The sequence below is a fragment of the Phacochoerus africanus genome, chromosome 2 (assembly GCF_016906955.1).
Source record: "Phacochoerus africanus isolate WHEZ1 chromosome 2, ROS_Pafr_v1, whole genome shotgun sequence".
In the NCBI taxonomy this organism is placed as follows: domain Eukaryota; kingdom Metazoa; phylum Chordata; class Mammalia; order Artiodactyla; family Suidae; genus Phacochoerus; species Phacochoerus africanus.
Genome location: NC_062545.1, coordinates 222,945,261 through 222,966,464, shown reverse-complemented (window position 1 = coordinate 222,966,464; position 21,204 = coordinate 222,945,261). Strand labels below are relative to the sequence as shown.

Here is a 21,204-nt window from a genome sequence, read left to right as displayed (position 1 = left end):
ATTCGTGTCACAAAGAAAACCACAGGGTAGCCTATTGAGGGCGGGGGATTTTCCATGTCGGCCTGGGCCTGACCCAGTCCGCCCCGCCGGTTGGCGTCGCCATGCGCCGCCATCCCTCTGGGAGCTTTGCCCTGGAAACTTGCTAGGAGTCTTTGCCCTCCTTTTTCCCTCCGCGCACACGCACGCGGGTGAGGCCTGAGACCTGTGCTGCGCGTCGCCTGCGTGGGGTTTGGCGCCCGTGAAGCTCAGCCGCCAACGACTCTTGATTCTCGCCCTGAAAGGACACCTCTTCCCGCTACCACTCCTGGAAACGCATTGGTCTTTACTAAGCCAACAGTTCGTTAAGTGCCGTCCCCCATCCTCAGCAAAAATGCCTGCAAACTTTTCCGCAGCCTTAAGCTGCAGCGACGGACAGCTGGGTAGAGTCCCACGCGAATGGGCGGGGCGAGCGGGGTTGGGGGCCAGTGGATTGGTGGGCGGGGCCCTCGCTTGCTCCGGAAGTTGCCCCGCCCAGGAGGCTCTATCTTGGGTGCTGTGGGCTGAGTCTCGGCCTAGTCATCCCGGGTGGGGTGGTCTTTAGGTGTCTGCCCAGCGCCTCGGCAAGTTACTGTCTCGCCAGTCGGCTTCTATGTGTGGAGTTCGCACCAAATTTCTCTGGCGTGCAGGGGCAGCGCCAGCCGTTTCCCATATTTATTCCCGGGGGCTTCTCGAACCCAGAAGGGACTTCTTCCCTGCAAGTCTTCACATCCGCCCACATTCTCCCCCGCCCCAGTAGAGCTTAGTTGGGGGACTGCAGAGGAGCCGGGAGGCGAAAGAGAGTTCCGGCGAGGGGGTTGTTTTGGGACCTGCACCAGGGCCAGGAAAGCAAACACTGGGGAAAAGAAACTGCCTTGCTTCTTGAATGTTTCTCTAAATTATCTAAAATGATCTCCTTGGCTTATTTTGCTTTTTAAGGTCGCAGGGGAAAGATTATCTTAAAACTGTTATAAAGTCAGCGCTGCTCTCATTTCACCTTGGAGGGTACAGGTTTCTTTCCCTTGGCAGAGATGGCAGACGGGGTCTGCAGGCTGCCCAGCCGACACTTTCCCAAAACTACGTGGGGACCTGATCGCTGCCACCAGTCTCAATGCCTTCCCGCTGCCCAGCGGGGTGTATGCCACTCGCCCCCGGGGACCCAGGCGCTCGTGCCTCGCCTCCCAGACGGAGGCCGAAGGGACTCTTGAGAAGCAACATTCAGAGCCCTGGACTTCCTGAGGAACCAGGCCTGGGTCCCGCCACCCTGGCCCAGCGGGAGCGCTCCGAGGGTGCCCTTTCCCAGTGCATCTCTTCCAAAGCGGTTAGATGTCGCCGCTCTGGGGACCTCTCAGATGTTGCAGTGTGGGAGCGACACCCTTATTGCCAAACTAAAGGATGCGGCAATCGAAGATGTTGTTTCTGGGCAGCGACTCAGGAATCTCACCGGTGGGAGCGCTTGCCTGCTAGATAAGATTGCTGCTGGTTTTGAGAGAGTTCTAGAATAAGGACAGAGTAGCAGTGCCTGGGCGGGCTGCACCGGGGCCCAAGATGTTGCAGGGCCTTAGAGGCGCTGTTTGCTGCAGAAAGCCTCCGCCTACCCCCAGAATCCTTGGATAGCCCGATGCCAAAACAGTGTAGGGACGTGGCCGTCCAGAATCATCTTTCTACTGGGCGGGGTCCCCCGGCCTGCCAGAGGCAAGTTCAGTCACTTCTTGGTGGCACGGTCTCTACACTCTGTCCAGCGCCCCCACAGAATACGGCTTCCGCGGCGGGCAAGCACACCAGTCTCTCTCCCCAATTAATTGCGGGAGACAGGGACATTATTGTCATCTCAGGATATTGATTACTGGTTGCCCCACCGTCTTGCTAGACATTTGTCCACCCCCTTTCAACGTGAAGCTAGGCAGCCAGCGATGTCCAGAGGCACCGACAGGGTGAGAGCCTAAAAGTTCATGCGTGGGGGAGAGGGAGCTCATTTTCCTGCTTTTAACGGCCTTTCTCTAAGCCCTTGGCCTCCAGTGTAACCGTGGTCGCTTTCTAAACAGCAGACTAGGAACCTTGACCTCCCCCTCCCCAAGAATCCGACAAAGCAGAAAATTTCCTGATGTATTATACAACGGGCACAATATGAAACTGTCCTTTTGATTAAGTGTTGCTCGCTGTGATGAGCAGCTTCCAGTCAGTACACCTTCCATTTCCCAGCGCAGGCACCTATATTCTGAACTTTTCCACACACACACACACACACACCAGGAGATTGTGTGTGCACTGAGAGCAAGAGAACCATATATGAACACTATCTTTCACCCTTTCGATGTTTATAACTATCACAATTCTACCCAATTAATTGTGGTTTGAACACACATGCTCGAGGGCAACACACCCCACCCAGAGCAGAATGAGAGTGGATCCAGTCTAGTGAGGTTACGTTTACTTGTAATCCTCCTCCCTCCCCTTCTGATTTCTTTGATGATTTTTCCCATAAGTGTATAAGCCGGCTGGGACTTAGCAGAAGCAGGCCGTTCTTCCTAAATGTGATTCGGACCATATGTTTTCCACATTCATCCCACTCCAGCTTTTCTTCTCCACACTAACTGCTAACACGTTATAGTCACCTTGAAATTTCCTCTGCTATTTTCCAATTAAAAGCTTAATAGCCCTGGAAACGGAGTTCATGTGGTGAAGTTTACCATAGCCCCTTGTTCTGAAAGGCTTTCTGCTGGGATCCCATTATGTGCTTGAATAAACCCTTTCTGCAAACAGAAATGGGACTCGGGGTTGTCAGGTGTTGGGTTACAATAGACTTTGAGGCAGGGGACATTTTACCAACATAAATACAAACCTGTCCCTATAGCGAGATGTTGTCAAATACTGGGATATGGAAAACATTCCCATCAAATATGAGAAAAGGATTACCGCGCTATATCAAATGAGTATTTAGATCTCAGCCCCTGATGTGCACTGGAGTGAAACGAGTCCCGGCACCAAATAATGCCAGACTGTTTGAGGAGTAAAGGGATAGGGTGGCTAGGTGACTGAGGGAGGAAAGGGGGTCGCCTTAGTAGTGGAAATGCCCCCCCCCAAAAAAAAACCTGGTGCAGAGCTCTGCCGCTTTCCTTTAAAAAAATTATTCACTCCCGACTTCTTTATATACCCTGATTTTGCTGACCATTTGGTGACTGTCAGGAGAAACTTGGCTTTGAAAAAATTCTGTGGTTGCCACCTTCCCAAGAGCCTGGAGATTTCAGCATGGAAACTCCCAGATACAATGTCATTCTAGGTCCTCTCTGTCTCTCCTCACGTGAATCGGGACTGGCTATCTTCCCACTTCCCTGCTGCTGGCCCACGGGGCTTCTGGTAACCTATGCCTCCATTCTTGAGAGTTTATGAAGTTCCTCCCATTTGTAGTGTTTTAGGGCTTGTTTCCTCTCCAAGTGTGGGAGGAGAGGATCGATGAGGTGATGAGAAGTAGGAGGGTTAGGGGCAAGACCCAGGGGTTGGTGCCTAAAGTGGCTTTGGAGACAGGCCTCCCTTGCAAAGTTTTCCTTTCTGCACCCCACTGGATCTGCAGGTCAGAAATGGGAGAGATGGGGGGCAGTTAAGGGCCTCAAGGGAAATACAATCAACCATGTTCCCTTTTTAACTTCCTCCCCTCCCGGAATCACCCTTCTAGGTGGAGGGTTGGCTGCTAAAACGTGTGATGGTATTTGAATTCACAGCAAATACAGAGGGACATTTTTGGGTTGCCTGTTGGCTTCATGGGCAGATGAAGGCAGATAAAAGCTTAGAGGACAAGGACCGCTGTGCAACCAAATGTTTGCCCATCGGGGAACTTGTCTATGTAGGTGTCCCATTTGATTCACCCAGATCGCCAAGAGATGAGTTCAGGGTCTGCTCTCAGGAGCTTGTAGACCTTTAGCTGTGGGACTGCCGCCTCCCCTGCTTCGCACTGAGACATCGTGCTACTCTGTGCAGCTGTATCCACCTGCCCTTTATTATTATTATTATTTTTTGCTCTGGGGGCAGGCCCATGTGCATTTGTGGCAGTAGTCTGCTTTATGCCAAACCCGTACTCAGAGATTAAAAGCACGCAGACAACAGGTTAAACAGTTTTATGCTGTTATCTTGTCCAAGGGCCCTCTCCCACCCCATCTACCCAAAGACGCTGGGGGTGTTGGTGTGATCCTATCCCTTACCCATAACTAGAGTGCTGACTCCGTGGAGGTTTGAAATGGGTGATGCGAAACCTCCGTTTGATCGGTCAAAGGCGGTTGGGCGGAGGAGGGGAGATCATGACTGGTAACTCTGGGGGTGCAAGCGTGGCTCCGTCTGCTCTCTGAAAGTTTAGACCCAGTACTTAAGTAAATCCTCCATAAGAGCACTTCTCAGTCTTTCAGAACAGAGACTTTTATTAAAACGTGGGGATGAGGGTAGAGAAACTCAGCGCCAGAGAGGAGGGACTGTTTTCCCCTGTGAAGTAGCCTGCAAAATGGATTGTCATCCTTGGACCAGAGGTTTTCTAATATTGTCTTCTGCAGCTGCAAAAGAAAAAACAAAGTTGCAAAAGGAAATCAAGAAAGCTAACATTTCTCGAACCAATTCCACTGCCCTTCCCCCAACTCCTCCCTCCAGTGGCCGCCGGGCCTCGCTCCCCCCAACTTAAAACCCTCTTGGCTCACGCCGGGACCAGGGTGCACCCACAACTCTCCGGTAGACTCCGGTTCTCTCGGAGCGGTGTATCTGTGGCCAAGTGTGGGAATGAAGGCGGCCTTGGGGTCGGCGCTGCCAAATCAGGCCTGGAGGGAGGGGAAAGAGAGAGAAGGAGCTCGCCTACAGCCACCCCCACTCTCACCCGCGCTGGTCCCTTCTTCCCCGCCCTGCGTGCACCACTGCGTAGCGAAGCGCTGCGGTGACTGCCGCCGCAGCAGAGGAAGCGCTGGGTGCTTGGAGGAGGGGGCCTTGAGCGCCCCCGTGAGAGTGGCCGTGCGGCAGGTGGCAAAGAAGGTGAAGTGCAGGAACTGGAGGGGCTTGAGCTGCAAGGAAGGAGGCAGGCTTGGAATAAGAAGCCAGGGACCCGGGGGGTTGGGGTGGGGGTGGCGGTGGGAGGGAGGAGGAGGGGGGGAGGGCGGCGGAGGAAGTGCCTGGCTGGCTTCGCGGGAGCCGCAGATGAGCTGGCTCAGACCTTAACCAGAGCTCTTGCCGGCTCCTGGCAGCCGCTGCAGCGCTTGGGCGAAGGAGGACGTGCCGGCCAAATACGCGACCGGCGTGGGATAGGTAGAGCTCCAGCCGGTAGTCTGAGGCTGCTAGCTGAGCGCCGCGGGAGCAGTAAACAGCTGCTGCCCCGCCTGCCACGCCGGAGCTCACGCGGCTGCTGGGACTGCGTGCCTGCGGGACCAAGGACTGCGCCGCCCGGAGGCCGCCCCAGAGCCGGCCTCCCAACCCCGCCGTCCAGCGTCCCCCTGACCCGCTCTCGCCGCCAGTCCGCCAGCTCTTCCCGGAGCCCGGGGCATGAACGGCTACGGCTCCCCCTACCTGTATATGGGCGGCCCGGTGTCGCAGCCGCCGCGGGCGCCCCTGCAGCGCACGCCGAAGTGCGCGCGCTGCCGCAACCACGGCGTGCTGTCCTGGCTCAAGGGCCACAAGCGCTACTGCCGCTTCAAAGACTGCACCTGCGAGAAGTGCATCCTCATCATCGAGCGGCAGCGGGTCATGGCGGCCCAGGTGGCGCTGCGCAGGCAGCAGGCCAACGAGAGCCTCGAGAGCCTCATCCCAGACTCTCTGCGCGCCCTGCCGGGACCTCCACCGCCGGGAGACGCCGCCGCCGCCCCGCAGCCACCGTCGACCTCGCAGCCGTCGCAGCCGCCTCCGCCGCCGCGTCCAGCCGCCGAGCTGGCAGCGGCCGCGGCGTTGCGCTGGGCTGCTGAGCCCCAGCCCGGGGCGCTGCAGGCGCAGCTCGCCAAGCCAGGTAAGAGCGGCTGCCGTGCTCCGGGTCGGGCCCGGAGCCTGGGCGAAAAAACTTACAGGCGGCTGTTGTGGCTTTGCCAGGGAGGCAGGGAGGCCGGGAGGCCAGTTTTGGGGAAGTTGGCTCTGCCCGGCCTTCCGCCCCATCTTTCAACAAGCTAGTCCTAAGTCTCTCGGCCGAAGCAGCCTTCAGTCTGGAGCACGTGGGAATGACTCCTCGGCTCGCCAAGTGCCTTTCCCAGGTTAAAAGAGGAAGGGTTAATAAAGAGGTCAGAACTGGACCAAGTTAAAATGCGGCAGGCCAGGCTTTTCTGGCTTTCGGCTTTAGTGGGCTCGATATTTAGAAGCTGCGATGGATATGTGCAGGAAAGGAACTGAGATCCCAGGCGTGTCTGATTCTCCGCGTTTTTCTGGGCTCTCTGGGAACTGGAGGGAACCTGAAGCCTTCATAGTAGCCAACTGTGGGCTCCAGCTTCTTGCAGTTTGTTGAATGAAGCCTCATTTAGAAGCAATGATAAAGACGGCCAGAAAGGCCCCTAGACTGATAGCAGGGACCCAGAATCTGGTGCCCCCAGAGTCAGCCAACTCCTTTTGCAGAAGGGCTCAGGTCCTTTAACACCATTTTGAAGGCAGCCCTCAGCAGTCTCTTTGGTTTTAAAGAAATACAAATAAAAAGACTTACAGTGAGAAAGGCCCCCACCCCTGGAGAGTGCTTTCCCCAGTTGTGGGGGTGGGGGTGCAGGGCCTCCTCTTGTCCTCTCCCCTTTCCTCTCCTCCTCTGCTGCATGCCTTACAGTTAGAGAGTGTGGATCTGCCTTCAGCCTTGAAGGTGGGCACATTCCCCTTCCTCACCTTTACGTTCTTCAGGCCTCTACCCTGGCAAACCCCTGTGGAGTCTTTTGTGCTTGGGAATTTCTGGCTTATATTGTTGTCCAGCTCAAGTGTTCCTTAGATTTCAAGCTCTTGGAATTCAGTGGACAGGTGTTTGATGTTTCCCTTTCACTGAGGCAAATGTACCCATCTTCTCGGGGAGGGGGTTAAGGTGTGTGTTAGAATTCAGAGAGGAAAGGCCTTGGAAGGCCCAAAGCCCTCCTGTAGGTGAAACTAATGGTAGAGCTTCTGCCTACTATCCCCCAACCCCCACAAAAAAAGACAGTACCTCTGGGTTCTCGAGATAGGCTTTCAGGAGCCCTAGTCTACTGTGTGGAGCTGGGGAAATGCTGTTTTGGGGTAAATTGGTAGGTAGCCTGGTAGGTGTAGTTCTGCTGCCTTGTTGCTCATTTATGTTCTCCAGACCCAAAGCTCTGAGAACATTTTATGTGAAGAGCAGATCTGGGTATTTAAGGACAGAAGAGAGTTTGCTGAACATGGATTTTGTGGCTATTTAATCCAAGGTAGGATATAAGCATTTCCCTGAGCAATATCCCCCCACTCCCAGTTTACTCTCTCTTGTCAGTGTGATGTCTTTATAGTTTTCCATAGAGGAAAAGGTTAGGAAAATGTGGAGAAAGAACATTCTTTTTGTTTTTTTCCCTTTAAGTTCGAGCAAGTAGCCAGCAGAGTTCTGTCTCGGTTCTAGAAGTCGATCCATGCCAATAACCTTTCCATTTCCAGTTTCTCGGCCTCCGTTTACCCCAACACTGGGCCGGAGTTTGAGTTTGTATAGGAGGTAGCATTTTGCAGTGGCCACCTGTCCAGCAGCACCCCCAGTAATAGTGCACAGGGTTCAGGGGTTCTTATCCAAGGAGGGATTCCTTTTCACGTGGATTCTTGTGGTCTTCAAACCATTCTTTGGGATAGCCAACATTTATGGTTTTTAAGAGTCAGAAAACCAAAAGCAGGCCTGGGAGGCGGGGAGTGAGGGCAGGCCGGAAGGTGGAGCAGCAGCAGCAGTGGCTGTGGAAAGGTACCTGCTTGGGGAGAATAAGAGAGGGAGAATGATTGCAACTGGACAACCAGACCTGGTCCTCTCTCTTTTCCGGGGAACCAAACATTCAGGGACAACCTGAGCTTTCCAAATTGAAAATAAGTAATGGCAAAGGAGAACAGGATTTACCACAAGAAGAGGTCAGAGTGAAGGCCTCTGGGGACTGAGCTGTCAGGGACCAACGGCTTGGTTTCTAACTGGTCCTGCTGCATACCTTGCACGTTCATTTATATAACTTTTGTTTTTGTCTTTCGATTGGCTCAACCCCAGAATTCCATCCAACACCAACAAAAAAAGCCAATCACCAATCTGATGGTAGGAGGGAGCAGGAAAGGAACAGATAATTGTTTTCCACTAGAAAGGCAAGCATACAAGTGGATCAGTTCTATGCAGTGCTTTGTACAGAGAAAGCCCATGTGGGGTTGACGTTAGGGAAAATACGTGGATGAGACTACCAGGTTGCTGTATGCATTATATGTTGTTGTATGTTTTTGGCTGTTGTTTTTATTCATGTCTAACATACCATTGTGCATATTGAGAAACATGTCGGCTATACTTCTGGACAGGTGGCTCACTGCATGTAGAGAAGTAGGTCAAGCTCTGTTTGAATGGTAGGCTCACATGTACAGTAGTTCCCAGACCATTAGGAATGTCTCAATATCTGCCGGCAAGTTATGGAGATCTATTTCTTTGTGATGTCTATGTCAAAAACTTGGTTGGTCCCTTTAGTACGTAGTTGTGGAGACATTTGCTTTTTTTGTTGGAGGCAAATGCAGGCGCACAAACACGGAGTCTTTCCCCCTCTTTAGAAAGCCTTGAGAAAAGCCCCACAGCCTAGAGAAGGGCACACCTGGAGGAAAAAAACACCCGATTCAGGGAGCCACATTAACACCAAAACTCAGTTTTGTCGCTGGAAGAAATTGTCCCAAATTCTACTTCAGAATCTTTAAAGAAACAAGGATTATTTTATATAACAATTGTTATGTTTAACATCCCTTTTAACGTGGCGGGAGAATTTTCATATTCTCACGTTATCTCTTCTAGCTGTCGATTGCAGCGTTCTTTTTTTTTTTTTTTCTTTTTGGGTGTACATTTCCCTTGCCCCTTGTTTATCATCCATGACTGGCCTGGAATTATTAGATTTTGATTGAGCTCCCAATTCTATTTTAAGCTTCTTTCAATCTATCCTGTTGATTCCTTTCTTTTCCATTCTTTCTTTATCTTCCTTACTCCTTCCACCTTCTTGTAATGAAAATATCTCGGGAAGTGTGAACATCTTTCAGCTCTTAGTGTCTCTGAGTCAGCAGCCTCAACCAGCCAAGCCAGCCTTTCAGGACCTGGGCCCTGGAGCTGAGGAAAGTTAAGGGTCACGACAAAGGTGAGAAGCTAAAGTTACATTCCTGTGGTTGGCTCCCTCCCCCATCCCCAGCTCTTTCGGCGGTCTCCACAGGCTGAGAGGTCTGCGGCTATGGATTCTTCCTAGATTTACATCTGCCATCCAAATAAATATGTTAACAAGTTGTTTACAATTTTATTAAAAAAATCAAAAACATCATATTTGATTAGGAATAAAAAAGCAGGGTTAAATAGGAAGGTAGGATTTCCTTTCCTGTTTTGTATCTCCTGAAACGGATGGACCAAGAAACCTATAGGGAGGGAAGTTGGAAGATTTGGGAAAAACTGGCTTTATTTTGTTTTACCTTTTGCCTGGCACCTCCTAGCATCTTTATGCTTGTTCTTGGCTTTTCAGCTCCAGCCTGATTAAATTCTGTCTGGGCAGCTTCCTAATTTTAAATTGTACTTTAATTTATTTTTTTAAAAAAGAGAGAGATACACATACTCACCTGTAAGGATAATGAGTGTTGCCAGAACACCAGTCCAGGCCCAGATGGGAAATCCTCTGTGACTAGAGGCTAGATGCAAAGGAAAAGTGAATGAGACTTCAGAGTCATTCATGAGGTATAGCTATGAATTTAAAATGAAGGTCTGGTTATTTAAGATGGTTTGATTTGGGGCAAGGGGCCTGACTCAGAGTTGCAGTTTGAAAATTAAAGCCAACCAAATGAAAAAGAATATTCGACACTGAGACCGTGCTGGTCTCTTTCAAACCTTAACTCCAGGTCGGTTCAGGAGGGCCGGACACCGGGATGCTCACAGCCCAGGGCCTTTCCCACCAGGGCCCAGGGAGTTGCCTTTGGGCTCCACACCCCGGGCAGCCAAGCTGAACAAAGCGAATGAAAGTGTCAGTAGGCAGCTCTGGGACCCAGAGCCAGCTGGGGCGATGGACAGGACCCAGTGGTGGCAGCCCCTTCTGCTCCCCGGAGGCTTCCTTGGACCGCTGTCCCCTTGCACAGGGTCCCCATTGCACCCTGAAGCAGCGGCTCCTTCCTCAAATTCTCACTGCCCCTCTGGCAGGGCCCTAGACCCTGGGGAGGGGCTAGACGCCAGCCATGCCTTTTCCACTCCCACTGTTCTGGACACCTGCCCCCTCTCTGCTGGCTCCCTGCTTTGGTTGCCAGATTTAGCAAAAATAAAACCAAAACACCACCCCCCCCGAAAAAAAATCCCCAAACCCTGCAATTAAACCCATAAAAATGGGATATCAAAGATTGCATGGGGTATCCTTATGCTAAAACATTCTTTGTGATTTATCCTAAATTCCGATTTAACTGGGCAGCTTGCTCTTTTATCTGGCAACCCTAGGCTGCAGAAGCCAGCCCAGCCCCAGTGGCCCTCAGGGGTACCCCTTGGGGTGAGTGTAGCTCTGGCAGGTCTCCCAGCCTCTCTCTCCTGGTGGAGCCCAAGTGGCCAGGGCAGAGACTCAGACAGACGCTGGTGTCCATCTTGTGGGAATGAGCACAAGGTTGGCAGGAAAAAGGAGCGTTCCCAGGTCTGGGAAGCAGAATTCTACTGCCATCCCGGACAGAATCTCCCCCACCCCAACATGCCCCTCCAGGTTATAAATCTGGCAGATAGCCGCGCTCTCGACTTACACAACCAACTTTTCTTTTCCCTGATGGATGAACTCCCAGGTTTAAAAGATTACAGTAATCACAGGAGGACAGTGTAAATCGAATCTGATAGCAATAACTTTCGGGGAAGGTCAGGCTCAAGTGAAATGTTACCAAGCAACAGGCATTTTGTTTGCAAAATACAATCAAAGAGCATTGATGAGAAATTCTTTGCAGCAGCCAGTCAGCACTTTCTGCTAACAGCTTTACTGAGGGAAAGGGAGTAAATCTTCATAAATCAACATCCCCAGAGGACTCGGAGCCCCTTTCTGGAAATGTTGCACTTCTTCCTGACAGGGAGGCAGACAGAACCCAGTGAAATCCTATTTGCCTGCGGGACTCTCCTTTCTCTCTCGTCTCCTCCTCCTTCACTCCTGCTTTCCTCCTCTGTTTGGTTTTTAACCTGTTGCACCCCTTCAGCCATCACTCACTGAGGTCTCTGGATCCCCACCTCCAGTGCCATGTGATTCTGATGGGGTTTGCATGGGTGCTTCTGGCAGAGGTCGGGGCCTGGGTGGTGGAACACTGGTCATCGTGGGCCCATCACCTTGGGATCTTGTCACATCAGTCCCCAAGAGTCCTGCATGGCTTTAGTGAGTCACCCTCTTGTCTGAGCACTGCAAACTACTGTTCTCTAAAGAAACAAAGGGGAAACTAAAATATAACTAGGTGGCTTTTTAAAAAATCTGTATCATACAGTTAAACAGCTATTTAAAAATGGGCACAATCAGCTACTGAATAACAGTATTATGGAAAACCTAACATACAGAACATTTTTTTTAAACCAAATATCTAATCTCTTTCTATTCCAGTGACTAGGCAGACATCAGTTTTCTGAAACTGGGACCAGTGTTCTACCTTCCCCCCCCGCCCCCCACCACTGATTATTCCTTTGTTCAGTTCAGTATGTTGTACCCCTAGTTTTTATATGTGAATGTTTATAATAATACTCCCTCCCATGAATTCAGCAGTCTGCCCAGCTGCCAGCCTTTGGGTTACTGTGTTACCTGCTGTGTTTCAGTGTAAAATATGACACTGCTCAGATAACTTGGAAATTTTGCAAAATATTAGTTAGTTAAAAAACCCTGAAAGCCTCTCAGAGGCCAAGAGGCAAATGGTTTGATCATCTCTGTATAATCTTACCTAGCACAGTGCATGGGCACATAGTGAAGGAGTTAATGCTATTTATTAATAGATGGATAAATGAGTTGCCAGCTGCATTTTTCTAAGTTTCAAACATGCGTGTAGATGTATAGGTAATTTCCTTCCTACTTCTTGAAAATTACTCTCTTTGGAGTCAAGAAAGAGATCAAAAGCCAAGTTTTGTAGGACTTACAAGTCCACAGTTGCAAACCACACTTCCTTATGTCCAGCCCTTTCTATATCAATGTACCCCCCAAATATTGGTCCTAAGGAGTCACCCTGATTTCTTCACATGTTATTAAGCCAGTATTGTTCATGATTTTTAAAAAGCAAAGCATGATTATTTATTTTTACTTTTCACAAGTTCCCCACTCCCCCACCCCAGGAAGAAAAGAAAAGATTTTAGACTGGCATTCACTCCCTGCTGTACTTTAGGTTTTCAGCTATTCAGTTTTTATGATTCAGCACTTCTAGTGCAAGGTAAGGACAACAACAACAACAACAAAAAAATGTAAAAAACCTGCCTCCTGTTTGAATTCTGACTGGATTGTGGTCTTTTCTGGAAGCTCCATCCTGCCAGGGCTTCTTTACTGCCATTGCTGTAAGACTTGTGTGCTTTGAAAATGACCCATCAGGGACCAGTTATTTAGAGGTGTTGTTCCCCAAAGCTCAAGTGAACAAATGGGGATGAACAATCCGTGTTTCAAAATGCTTGACGTGATTTCAAAAGAAAAAAAAAGGTCCAGTGACTTTCGCTCTAGGAAACAGCACTCTCTATTCCAAAGTGTTTGTGTTTTCATTCTGGACATTTGCCATATTTTGTTTTTGTAGATATAATTAGCTGGCATGGATAATACACCCCTCCTCTAAGTGAGGAAGATTTTCCATTTTTATGTGTCTTGAGGAGAATGTCTGTTTACCATTGGTAGTATGCTTCCTCAAAACCGTTGAAATGAATACCTAGGGGGTTTTTTTGAACTGCATTTTCATCTGAAAAAATCCACTAGAGAAAGTTACATTTTGCAAACTGTAATTTTAGATTGGAAATCACTTTTGTGTGAGTGTTCATTTTCTTTCCTTAAAGTCCTGTAGCTGTTCTTTTTAATAATGATTTTTATTTTTTCCATTATAGCTGGTTTACAGTGTTCTGTCAGTTTTCTACTGTACAGCAAGGTGACCCAGTCACACATACATGTATAGATTCTTTTTCTCACATTATCATGCTCCATCATAAGTGACCAGATATAGTTTTCAGTGCTATACCACAGGATCTCATTGTTTATCCATTCCAAAGGCAATAGTTTCCTATAGCTGTTTCATGGAATAAATATATTTTGAAGTTGATAGTGTTGTTTCCCATGGAAAAAATTTCCTCCTTGTAAAGAGTATCTAATTTACAAAAATCTTACCCTTGTGAAGAGATTATTTCAGGGGTGGCTGTGAGTGTTTCCACATCATGAAAAATATGAAATCGAAGAGTGAACATCTAGTAAGATTTTTTACAAATCTAAATGTTTAGCTTTAGAAATAGCAGATTTTATATAATTTTCAATAACTGGTTTGTAATATCTGATTAAAGGGACATCTTTCAACTTTTAGTCTAATAGTTTTGGCCTTCAGCACCCATATACTAAGGAGTAAAAATATTATCAATTGAAATATACTCTTTTTAGGTGCTAGGAATTAAGGTGTAAATTTCAAGAAGAAAGAGGTTAAAATATTTGGGAAGTATTTCCCTTTTCATTTTGCTACTTGGCAGTTTTACATTTCTCCATTTAGAAAGGCCTTTGTGTTTTAAACCAACATGAACAATTTATAAAGCTCATTTAGGAAAAAAAATCTAAAGAGGTAAAGAAATACCTGTTATTAAATTATCCTTTATCACTGGGCTCAAAAGGCACCCTCTATAATTACCTGTGAAAGTCTGTATTTATGATAGAATAATTTATAATACTTGTAGTTTAGGTAAACAATACAACCAATACTTGGCACCATGAATTTTCAGGGATCATATATTCTGCCCTTTAGAAATTATTGCTGGGTGAGGAGTTGTTCTTGGTACAAGGTGAGAGGCCAGTCTTCCTTTGCCCAGTTTTGAATCTCCTGTGGTCTTGGATGTTGATTGGGATTCTGCTTACCCAGCAGCCCTTAGCAGGACTTTATATGGTGCTCAGGTGTATGGACCCCATAGGAGTGTCCCATTCATTGCTTCATTCAGTGCCTTCTGTCTCCCCTTTGTATACAGAATGAACAGTGCTGAACTTGGTTAGGATGCTCTGAATTTGTAGATTTGATTTCCTTGACAGCCTATTAGGTTTTCTCACTTTTTGGCCATAGCCCCCACACTCTTTGGGAGAGACTGATCAGTCCATGAATCTGCAGAGAGAGTGGATGAATAAGCACAGTCCACCATCACTTTCTGAGAAGTGACCAGAATTCTGTGCTTGTTGCACTGGGATGTCACAGTAGCAGGTTCAGAGGGTAGCACAATAAAATGCGAAAGAGGCTTCATGCAGTCTAGGGGTTCATGGTTGGTGAACAAGCTGGCACCCATCTAAGATTCCACTGTGGCCTGTTCTGCAGAGCAGGACAATAGGTTCAAAAGTGAAATTTTCTCTTGTCTGCTTTGTAATCCTGTCATCCAATAACCAGTTGATTGGGACAGTATATCCTTTACCATCATGGGAAAAAATGCTGCACTTTCATAATGGTAGATGTGTCAGATTAGCCAGAAAATCATTCCTCAGTTAACCTTTTGGCTAAACCTTGTGGCTAAACTTCTGCTCTTTGAATCATTTCTTCTGGAGCCTGAAGCATTCTGAATCATTCTTAATTGATAATAGACCCTGAAACATTTTCCTCAAATGTCTTCAGTGTTTGCAACTCACCCAGGTGAGGGAAAATTACCTTTTAAAATAGGAAGCTATTTTTAGGTTCACACATTTCATTTAAATATACCTAAGTTTAGAGTTTTTAGCTGTACTTACATATCCTTTATTTCCTAGAAGAACCAGTTGTTTAACACTTAAAAAAGAACCTCATCATCTCCTATATTGCTCTGATACTGTGTATCATATTTCCTTCACTGTTTTGTGGTAAGATATACATAATGTAAAATTTACTATTTTAACCTTTTAAACGGGATATCTAATAGTGGCATTAAATACATTCACAGTGTTGTTCAGCCATCACCAATTTCCATTTTCGAAACTTTTTCATCATCCTTAACTGAAACTCAGTACCCACTAGACAATAAGGCCGCATTACCCACCTCCCGCAGCCCCTTGTAATAGCGTTTTACTTACTTGCCTATTCTAGGTAGCTTATGTAAGTGGAGTCATAGAATATTTGTCCTTTTGTGTCTGCCTTATTTCACTTAGCACATATCTAGGGTTCATCCACATGATAGCATGTGTGAGAATGTCATTCCTTTTTTGTTTCATTCCTTTTTTGAAGCCAACTAACATTCCATTATATGCACAGACCACATTTTGTGTATCCATTCATCCATCATGGATGAGTACTTGGTTGTTTCCACTTTTTGGCTCCTGTGGATAATGCAGTTGTGATGTTTTCAGTGTGTGCATATTTGCCACTTAGCAGATTCTACCTGACTGCATTTGCTCCCCCTCCTCCTGGCATACGAGTATTTATCTCCCCAACTTGGTAATAAATTCCACAAGTTAGGGGCCAGTCTTAACACTCTTGGTATTTTCTACCCTTTATTCTGTTTCCCGCAATGTCTTGCAAGTTATCGTGATGTAGATATTTGATACTGATAATGATCGATAATGAAAGCCAAAGGAAGAACACTGTTTTGGAGAAGCACTGTATTTAAAACATCATTTTATGTCCATATTTCCTTGGGGAGAATATTTGACTTGTTTTCTCAAGCTCCACTGAGCAGGGGCCACGATTCAATTGTGTGTTGAGTTCAGTGCTGAGTTAACATACTGTCACTGTCCACTCATTCTCAAGTGTTTAATAATAGAGTAACAACCAAGAGGTAGGCATGGGGTCATGAGTCAGGAAGATTTGGACAGGTCTAGCTGATTCAGATATGAAAGTGTGGAAGCTTTTTTGTTGCTCTTTTTCTTGTTAGGATCAAGGACAAATACCATATTAACCCACGAGATGAAAACTGGGTCCCCAGTCCCAGGAAGTTGCAGGAGAGTCTGTCTAGTTTCTCTTGCAAAAATAGGTCTTTTGTACATATCTCAGAGTTGTTATAGCAAAAATGGCTTCATATGTCACCCCCACCTGGGTGCCTGATGTTTTATATTGGAAAAGGAAGCAGTTTCGTTAAAGTGCACATTTGGGATAAGCATGAGTTTGTGTGATATTTATGACTCAGAGTTTTACTGATGTAGTTTAAGAATATTTTAAAAGTATTTATTTAAGCTTAGCACATGTTTATTGCTTTGCAGAGAATCAAAGTTTTGTTTTTCTGATATAGTTAAGGTACATCCTTAACTGTACGTTCAAAAATGGGCCTTTGTTTAAGGCATTTAAACACCAAGCAGGAGGATATAGAATTTAGAAGCTGCTTTGATGAAATTTCACCGGCTGGCTATCTACACATAATCAGGTGTGCCCACAGAGAAGGTGACAATGGGGCTATTCAGGCAGGGCAGTAGAGAACACAGGCAAACCGGTTGTTTACAACCTGACAACTGGGTCATTAATAATTTTCATCTTTAGATCAGTTACACTGGCTTTGAGTAGACACAACCAGTACATGTTTGAAAAAAGATAAAGATCCACTTGCATATAGCTTATTAATAAAGGTTTGTTAGCATCTACTTCTGCAAGCAAACCAGTCTTACTTCTTTCTTCCTTCCTTTCTGCCTGCTTAGCACTGTAATACTAGCCCTTGTCGGGGTAATTGTCTTTCATCGAAATGTTAAGTTTGCAACTGGTTTACATCACAGCAAGTCTCTGCTCTATTTGGGAAGGTTTTTTGTTTGTTTGTTTCTCTCTGCTTTATTTGGGAAGAGAGCTTTATCAGCTGTCTTCTTTTAATAGCATGGAGGAAGGTATCTTTAAGTCTCCTCTATGAGTTTTACTAATTAAACAGTTCATGAAAACACATCTGCCTCTTGCTCTCCCAGGTCCTAGAGACACACTGTTTCATTGGTGGATCTGGCTCCCTGGTGGTTTCACAAACCATCTCCAGCCATTTCCTTCTTCCTCTTCGGCAGCCCATCCCACATCCAGATTTCACAGCTGGTGTTGCTGGCCCTCTAGCGCAGGTTATAGGCAGTCAAGGTGGCCAGACCACGATTGGCCTTTTAAGAAGATTTCAGTGTATAGAGGCTTCCTTCACTCTGGCAGTCGTATTGACTAGTACATGCTATTCTGATGAAACTTACAAGACAACTAGTTCGCAGGACATTTAACGCAAAATCCAACCATGAGAAAATGGATTTAAAATGTGGAAATTTCCCATGGGCATATGGGTCATGCACCAGCTAATGATGTCCTTGGGTGACATTGCCCCCTTATTTGCAGAAGAGGAGCCTGAGTTCATTTTCTTGTGTTTATCTTCAGCCTGGTCCCTGTTTAGACTGTTCCTGCTAGATTGCCACATCTTCTACGGTTGTAGGTATCGTGTTGCTCTTCTGTGTTGAAAGCCAGCTTCCCCACACACACCATTTTGAGAAATCACTTCAATTTCTAGATCTTTATGTACAGAGTTCTTTTTGTTTTTATTTTTTGCCATTTGGCAATCACATAGTTGGGATTTTTAAAGGCTGGCAGTATGTTATAAGCCGCTTCCCCTTTTAAAAAGCCGGCGTAGGACCCTCTCTTGAGCACATCTGTTCTTCTTTATGCACACCAGGAAAGGATTAACCCAGCTGCTCTGTGCTTTTCAGATCTGGCTGAAGAACGGCTTGGGGACAGCAGCACCACCGACAACACAGAGACCTTCAGCGACAAAGACACGGACCAGAGGAGCTCCCCGGATGTGGCCAAAAGTAAGGGCTGCTTCACCCCTGAGAGTCCTGAGATCGTGTCAGTGGATGAAGGCGGGTACGCGGCCCAGAAGAACGGAGGCAGCTCCGAGAGCCGCCCTGACAGCCCCAAGTATCCAGGGGAGCAGAACCACCTCCTGATCGAGGGCCCCTCGGGGACCGTCTCACTGCCCTTCAGCCTGAAAGCCAACAGGCCGCCTCTGGAAGTGTTAAAGAAGATATTCCCCAACCAGAAGCCCACGGTGCTGGAGCTGATCCTAAAGGGCTGTGGCGGCGACCTGGTGAGCGCCGTGGAGGTCCTCCTCTCCAGCCGCTCCTCCGGCTCCGGCTCCGCTGCAGAGCGAACTTCAGCAGAGCCCGAGGGCCTGGTGTTACCCTCCAACGGGCACATCTTCGAGCACACGCTGAGCTCCTACCCCATCTCCTCCTCCAAGTGGTCCGTGGGCTCGGCCTTCAGGGTCCCAGACACGTTGAGGTTTTCCGCGGACTCTAGTAACGTGGTCCCCAACCCCTTGGCCGTGCCCCTGCAACACCCCTTCCCCCAGCCGCCCCGGTACCCTCTGATGCTGAGGAATACTTTGGCGAGAAACCAGTCGAGCCCCTTCCTGCCCAACGATGTCACCCTGTGGAACACCATGACGCTGCAGCAGCAGTACCAGCTGAGGTCCCAGTATGTCAGCCCTTTCCCCACCAACTCAGCCAGCGTCTTCAGAAGCTCACCTGTCCTCCCTGCCCGTGCCCCAGAAGACCCTCGGATCTCCATCCCTGAGGATGGGTGTCCCATTGTGTCAAAGCAGTCCATTTACACCGAGGACGACTATGATGAGAGGTCTGACTCCTCAGACTCTAGAATACTCAACACATCATCTTAGAAGTGGCGCCTGATGGGTGGTGACCAGGTGACATTTTCTGTGCATTTGAACCCCGGGCTCCCCCTTGAGGAGGGCCCACATCCTGTGTATACCTTTTCCTTCTGTTTGACAAAGTGACTGTGCTTGATTCTATACCTTAGCAATAAAAACATAACTTATTTAATTTTTTGCACTTCACTGGAAAATGCCAAATAGCTCTGCTCTGTGGCTTTAGTGCTGAATGTTCATTGTAAAAGAGAGTCTAATGCTAAGAATAGTCGAGAAAGCCTTGGGCCCATGGAAGATTTATTTGGGGATGTAAAGCTGAAGGTCAGCCTTGCTCCTAAACTCAATCTGGAATGTTCAATAAAATAGTATACTTGAATGCAATTTTGTAAAGGAGGATTCCTCAGGATATGTGAAACCTCAAGGAAGTGGTTCAGTTGCAAACAGACTATAAACAGGGACCTTATATTCATGTGCTAAAAATTCTTCTTGCATTTTAAAGAGAAACTGCATTTAATAGAGTGAACTGCTCTCATGCTTATTTAAGCTTGGACAGTTTTCAGAGACAAACTCCATTAAGAATTATTCTTTTCACATGGCTGAATCGAAACATGTGTTATGTCAATGTAAAACCAATCACAGCTGTGAACTGCATGAACTGTATTGTGAAATGAACACAAGATTAAGCTTTGTCAGGTTAATGTAGCATGCTAAGGAGCCTAGGAAAAAATAAACTAAGGAGACGATCTTGGTTTATGTCATTTCTGTTTGTTGAAAGAGGATGTCTAAAAATAGAAACTTGATATAAAATCTGCTTTCTAATGCATGGATCAAGGTTTCCATTGAATGCGACATTCCTCGAGAAATATGAATGGCAAAGTTTGGGGACTGCATTCAGAAAGATAGAATGTATTGTTCAAGAATAGAGATAACTCAGCTATCCATCTATTCGTTTGTTTCTTCAAAAGATACTTATCGAGAGCCTACTATGTGTAAGACAAGGCTCTTTGTCTGCTATTGACCAAGTTACCTGCCCATGAGTCGAAGATGGCAGGGATTACATGATGGAGAATCTCATTAAAAACAAAGTAAAAATGAAACAATCTGCAGTGTGGGAAGTAAGCACAGTGCTTAGCATGGTACCTGACATAGAGACAGCACTCAATCAACGAGAGCAGTTCCTCCTATTTAGTTCAATATATTCTGCTATTTGCCGTCAGGATGCAGAAGTGAATTTCCTCATTCTCAGTTGGAGAAGATGCCATTGCAGTTTAGGAGGTGACCGCAACAAACCGTTGGAAACAGGGCTTTTCCCCTTCATTTTAAAAAGGCTTTCAGGGGGAGGACACTAATATGGCAAACCTCTTGCTCAGATATTTTTATTTTATTTATTTCATTTGTTTTTATTCACTTTTTTGCTCAGGTATTTTTAAAAGTGAATTTTAAAACAATAATGTGCAGTGATGTTTCCACCAACCATGCTTACTGTTTCCACTCTCCTGAGTGCTTGAGAAGAAAGATGACTCCCCAGGTCAGACAATAAACTTATGAACGTGGAAGGGAAAGTAAATAAGAAAATAAATAAAAGCCTCTACATGACAAGGATGCAGAGAGAGCTCCCAGGGCAAGAATAAGTCTCCAAATGTTCTTCAGTCTGGGAGGGAGAAGGGTAGATCCTCTTGGCCTGAGATACTTCCTCGGCAGGGGATAGGCCCCTCAGCCTTGCCTGGGTCCCAGGAGAAAAACAGGCATTTTAAATAAAATCTCATTTGTATTTCTATTGGGCACCTTTTGAATGAGAAATCCTTATACTAGGGGAAAAATTCCTTATATTAGTTGGACTAATGTGTACTTAATTGATGTGATTACATACCAGAGTTTAAAAAAGGAAATGATTTGTTGTTAGAGTTCTATTTAAACAGTTTGCATAAAGGAAGAAATAGAGGGGCTGGAGAGGAGAATAATGTAACCCCTGATTCAAAAGACACATGTCCAAGACATTTTATGTGGTGATGAAGGACTAAAGTCTGGGCCTACCTAGCACCAATGTACTTTCAAAGGCATCTTCATCTCAAAAGTTTATCTGCATTTATCTAATAAGCAACAATGATAACAGATCCCATATGCGACGACAGTGCTGCAGTCTGTCCCGTCTTCAGGTAGAATGACCGGGATTGAGCAAAACTTGGCTTAAGATACGAGATCCTGACAGCTCGATTTTGCCCACAGATCATCAGTCTTTGCTTTCTTTTTGCAATGGCCAGCAACATGGAATGATCTGAAAGACAGCTTATTCATGGGCTACTGCAGGTATG

General features: G+C 46.9%; 1 protein-coding gene and 1 long non-coding RNA gene across 2 annotated transcripts; one reads left to right on the top strand and one right to left on the bottom strand.

Moving 5' to 3' along the window:
- Nucleotides 1-4,404: 4,404 nt before the first annotated feature.
- On the bottom strand, nucleotides 4,405-4,804 carry LOC125121286 (uncharacterized). Its single transcript, XR_007133426.1, has 2 exons — nucleotides 4,717-4,804; nucleotides 4,405-4,553 (listed from the first exon to the last, which is right to left on the bottom strand). It is a non-coding gene; the product is annotated as an uncharacterized LOC125121286 (long non-coding RNA).
- Nucleotides 4,805-5,157: 353 nt separating this feature from the next.
- On the top strand, nucleotides 5,158-19,622 carry DMRT3 (doublesex and mab-3 related transcription factor 3). The gene is made up of 2 exons (XM_047769547.1): nucleotides 5,158-5,980; nucleotides 17,934-19,622. The coding sequence occupies exons 1-2, from the start codon at nucleotides 5,524-5,526 to the stop codon at nucleotides 18,902-18,904; spliced, it is 1,428 nt and encodes a 475-aa protein (XP_047625503.1). The 5' UTR covers nucleotides 5,158-5,523; the 3' UTR covers nucleotides 18,905-19,622.
- The last annotated feature ends 1,582 nt before the right edge of the window (nucleotides 19,623-21,204 follow it).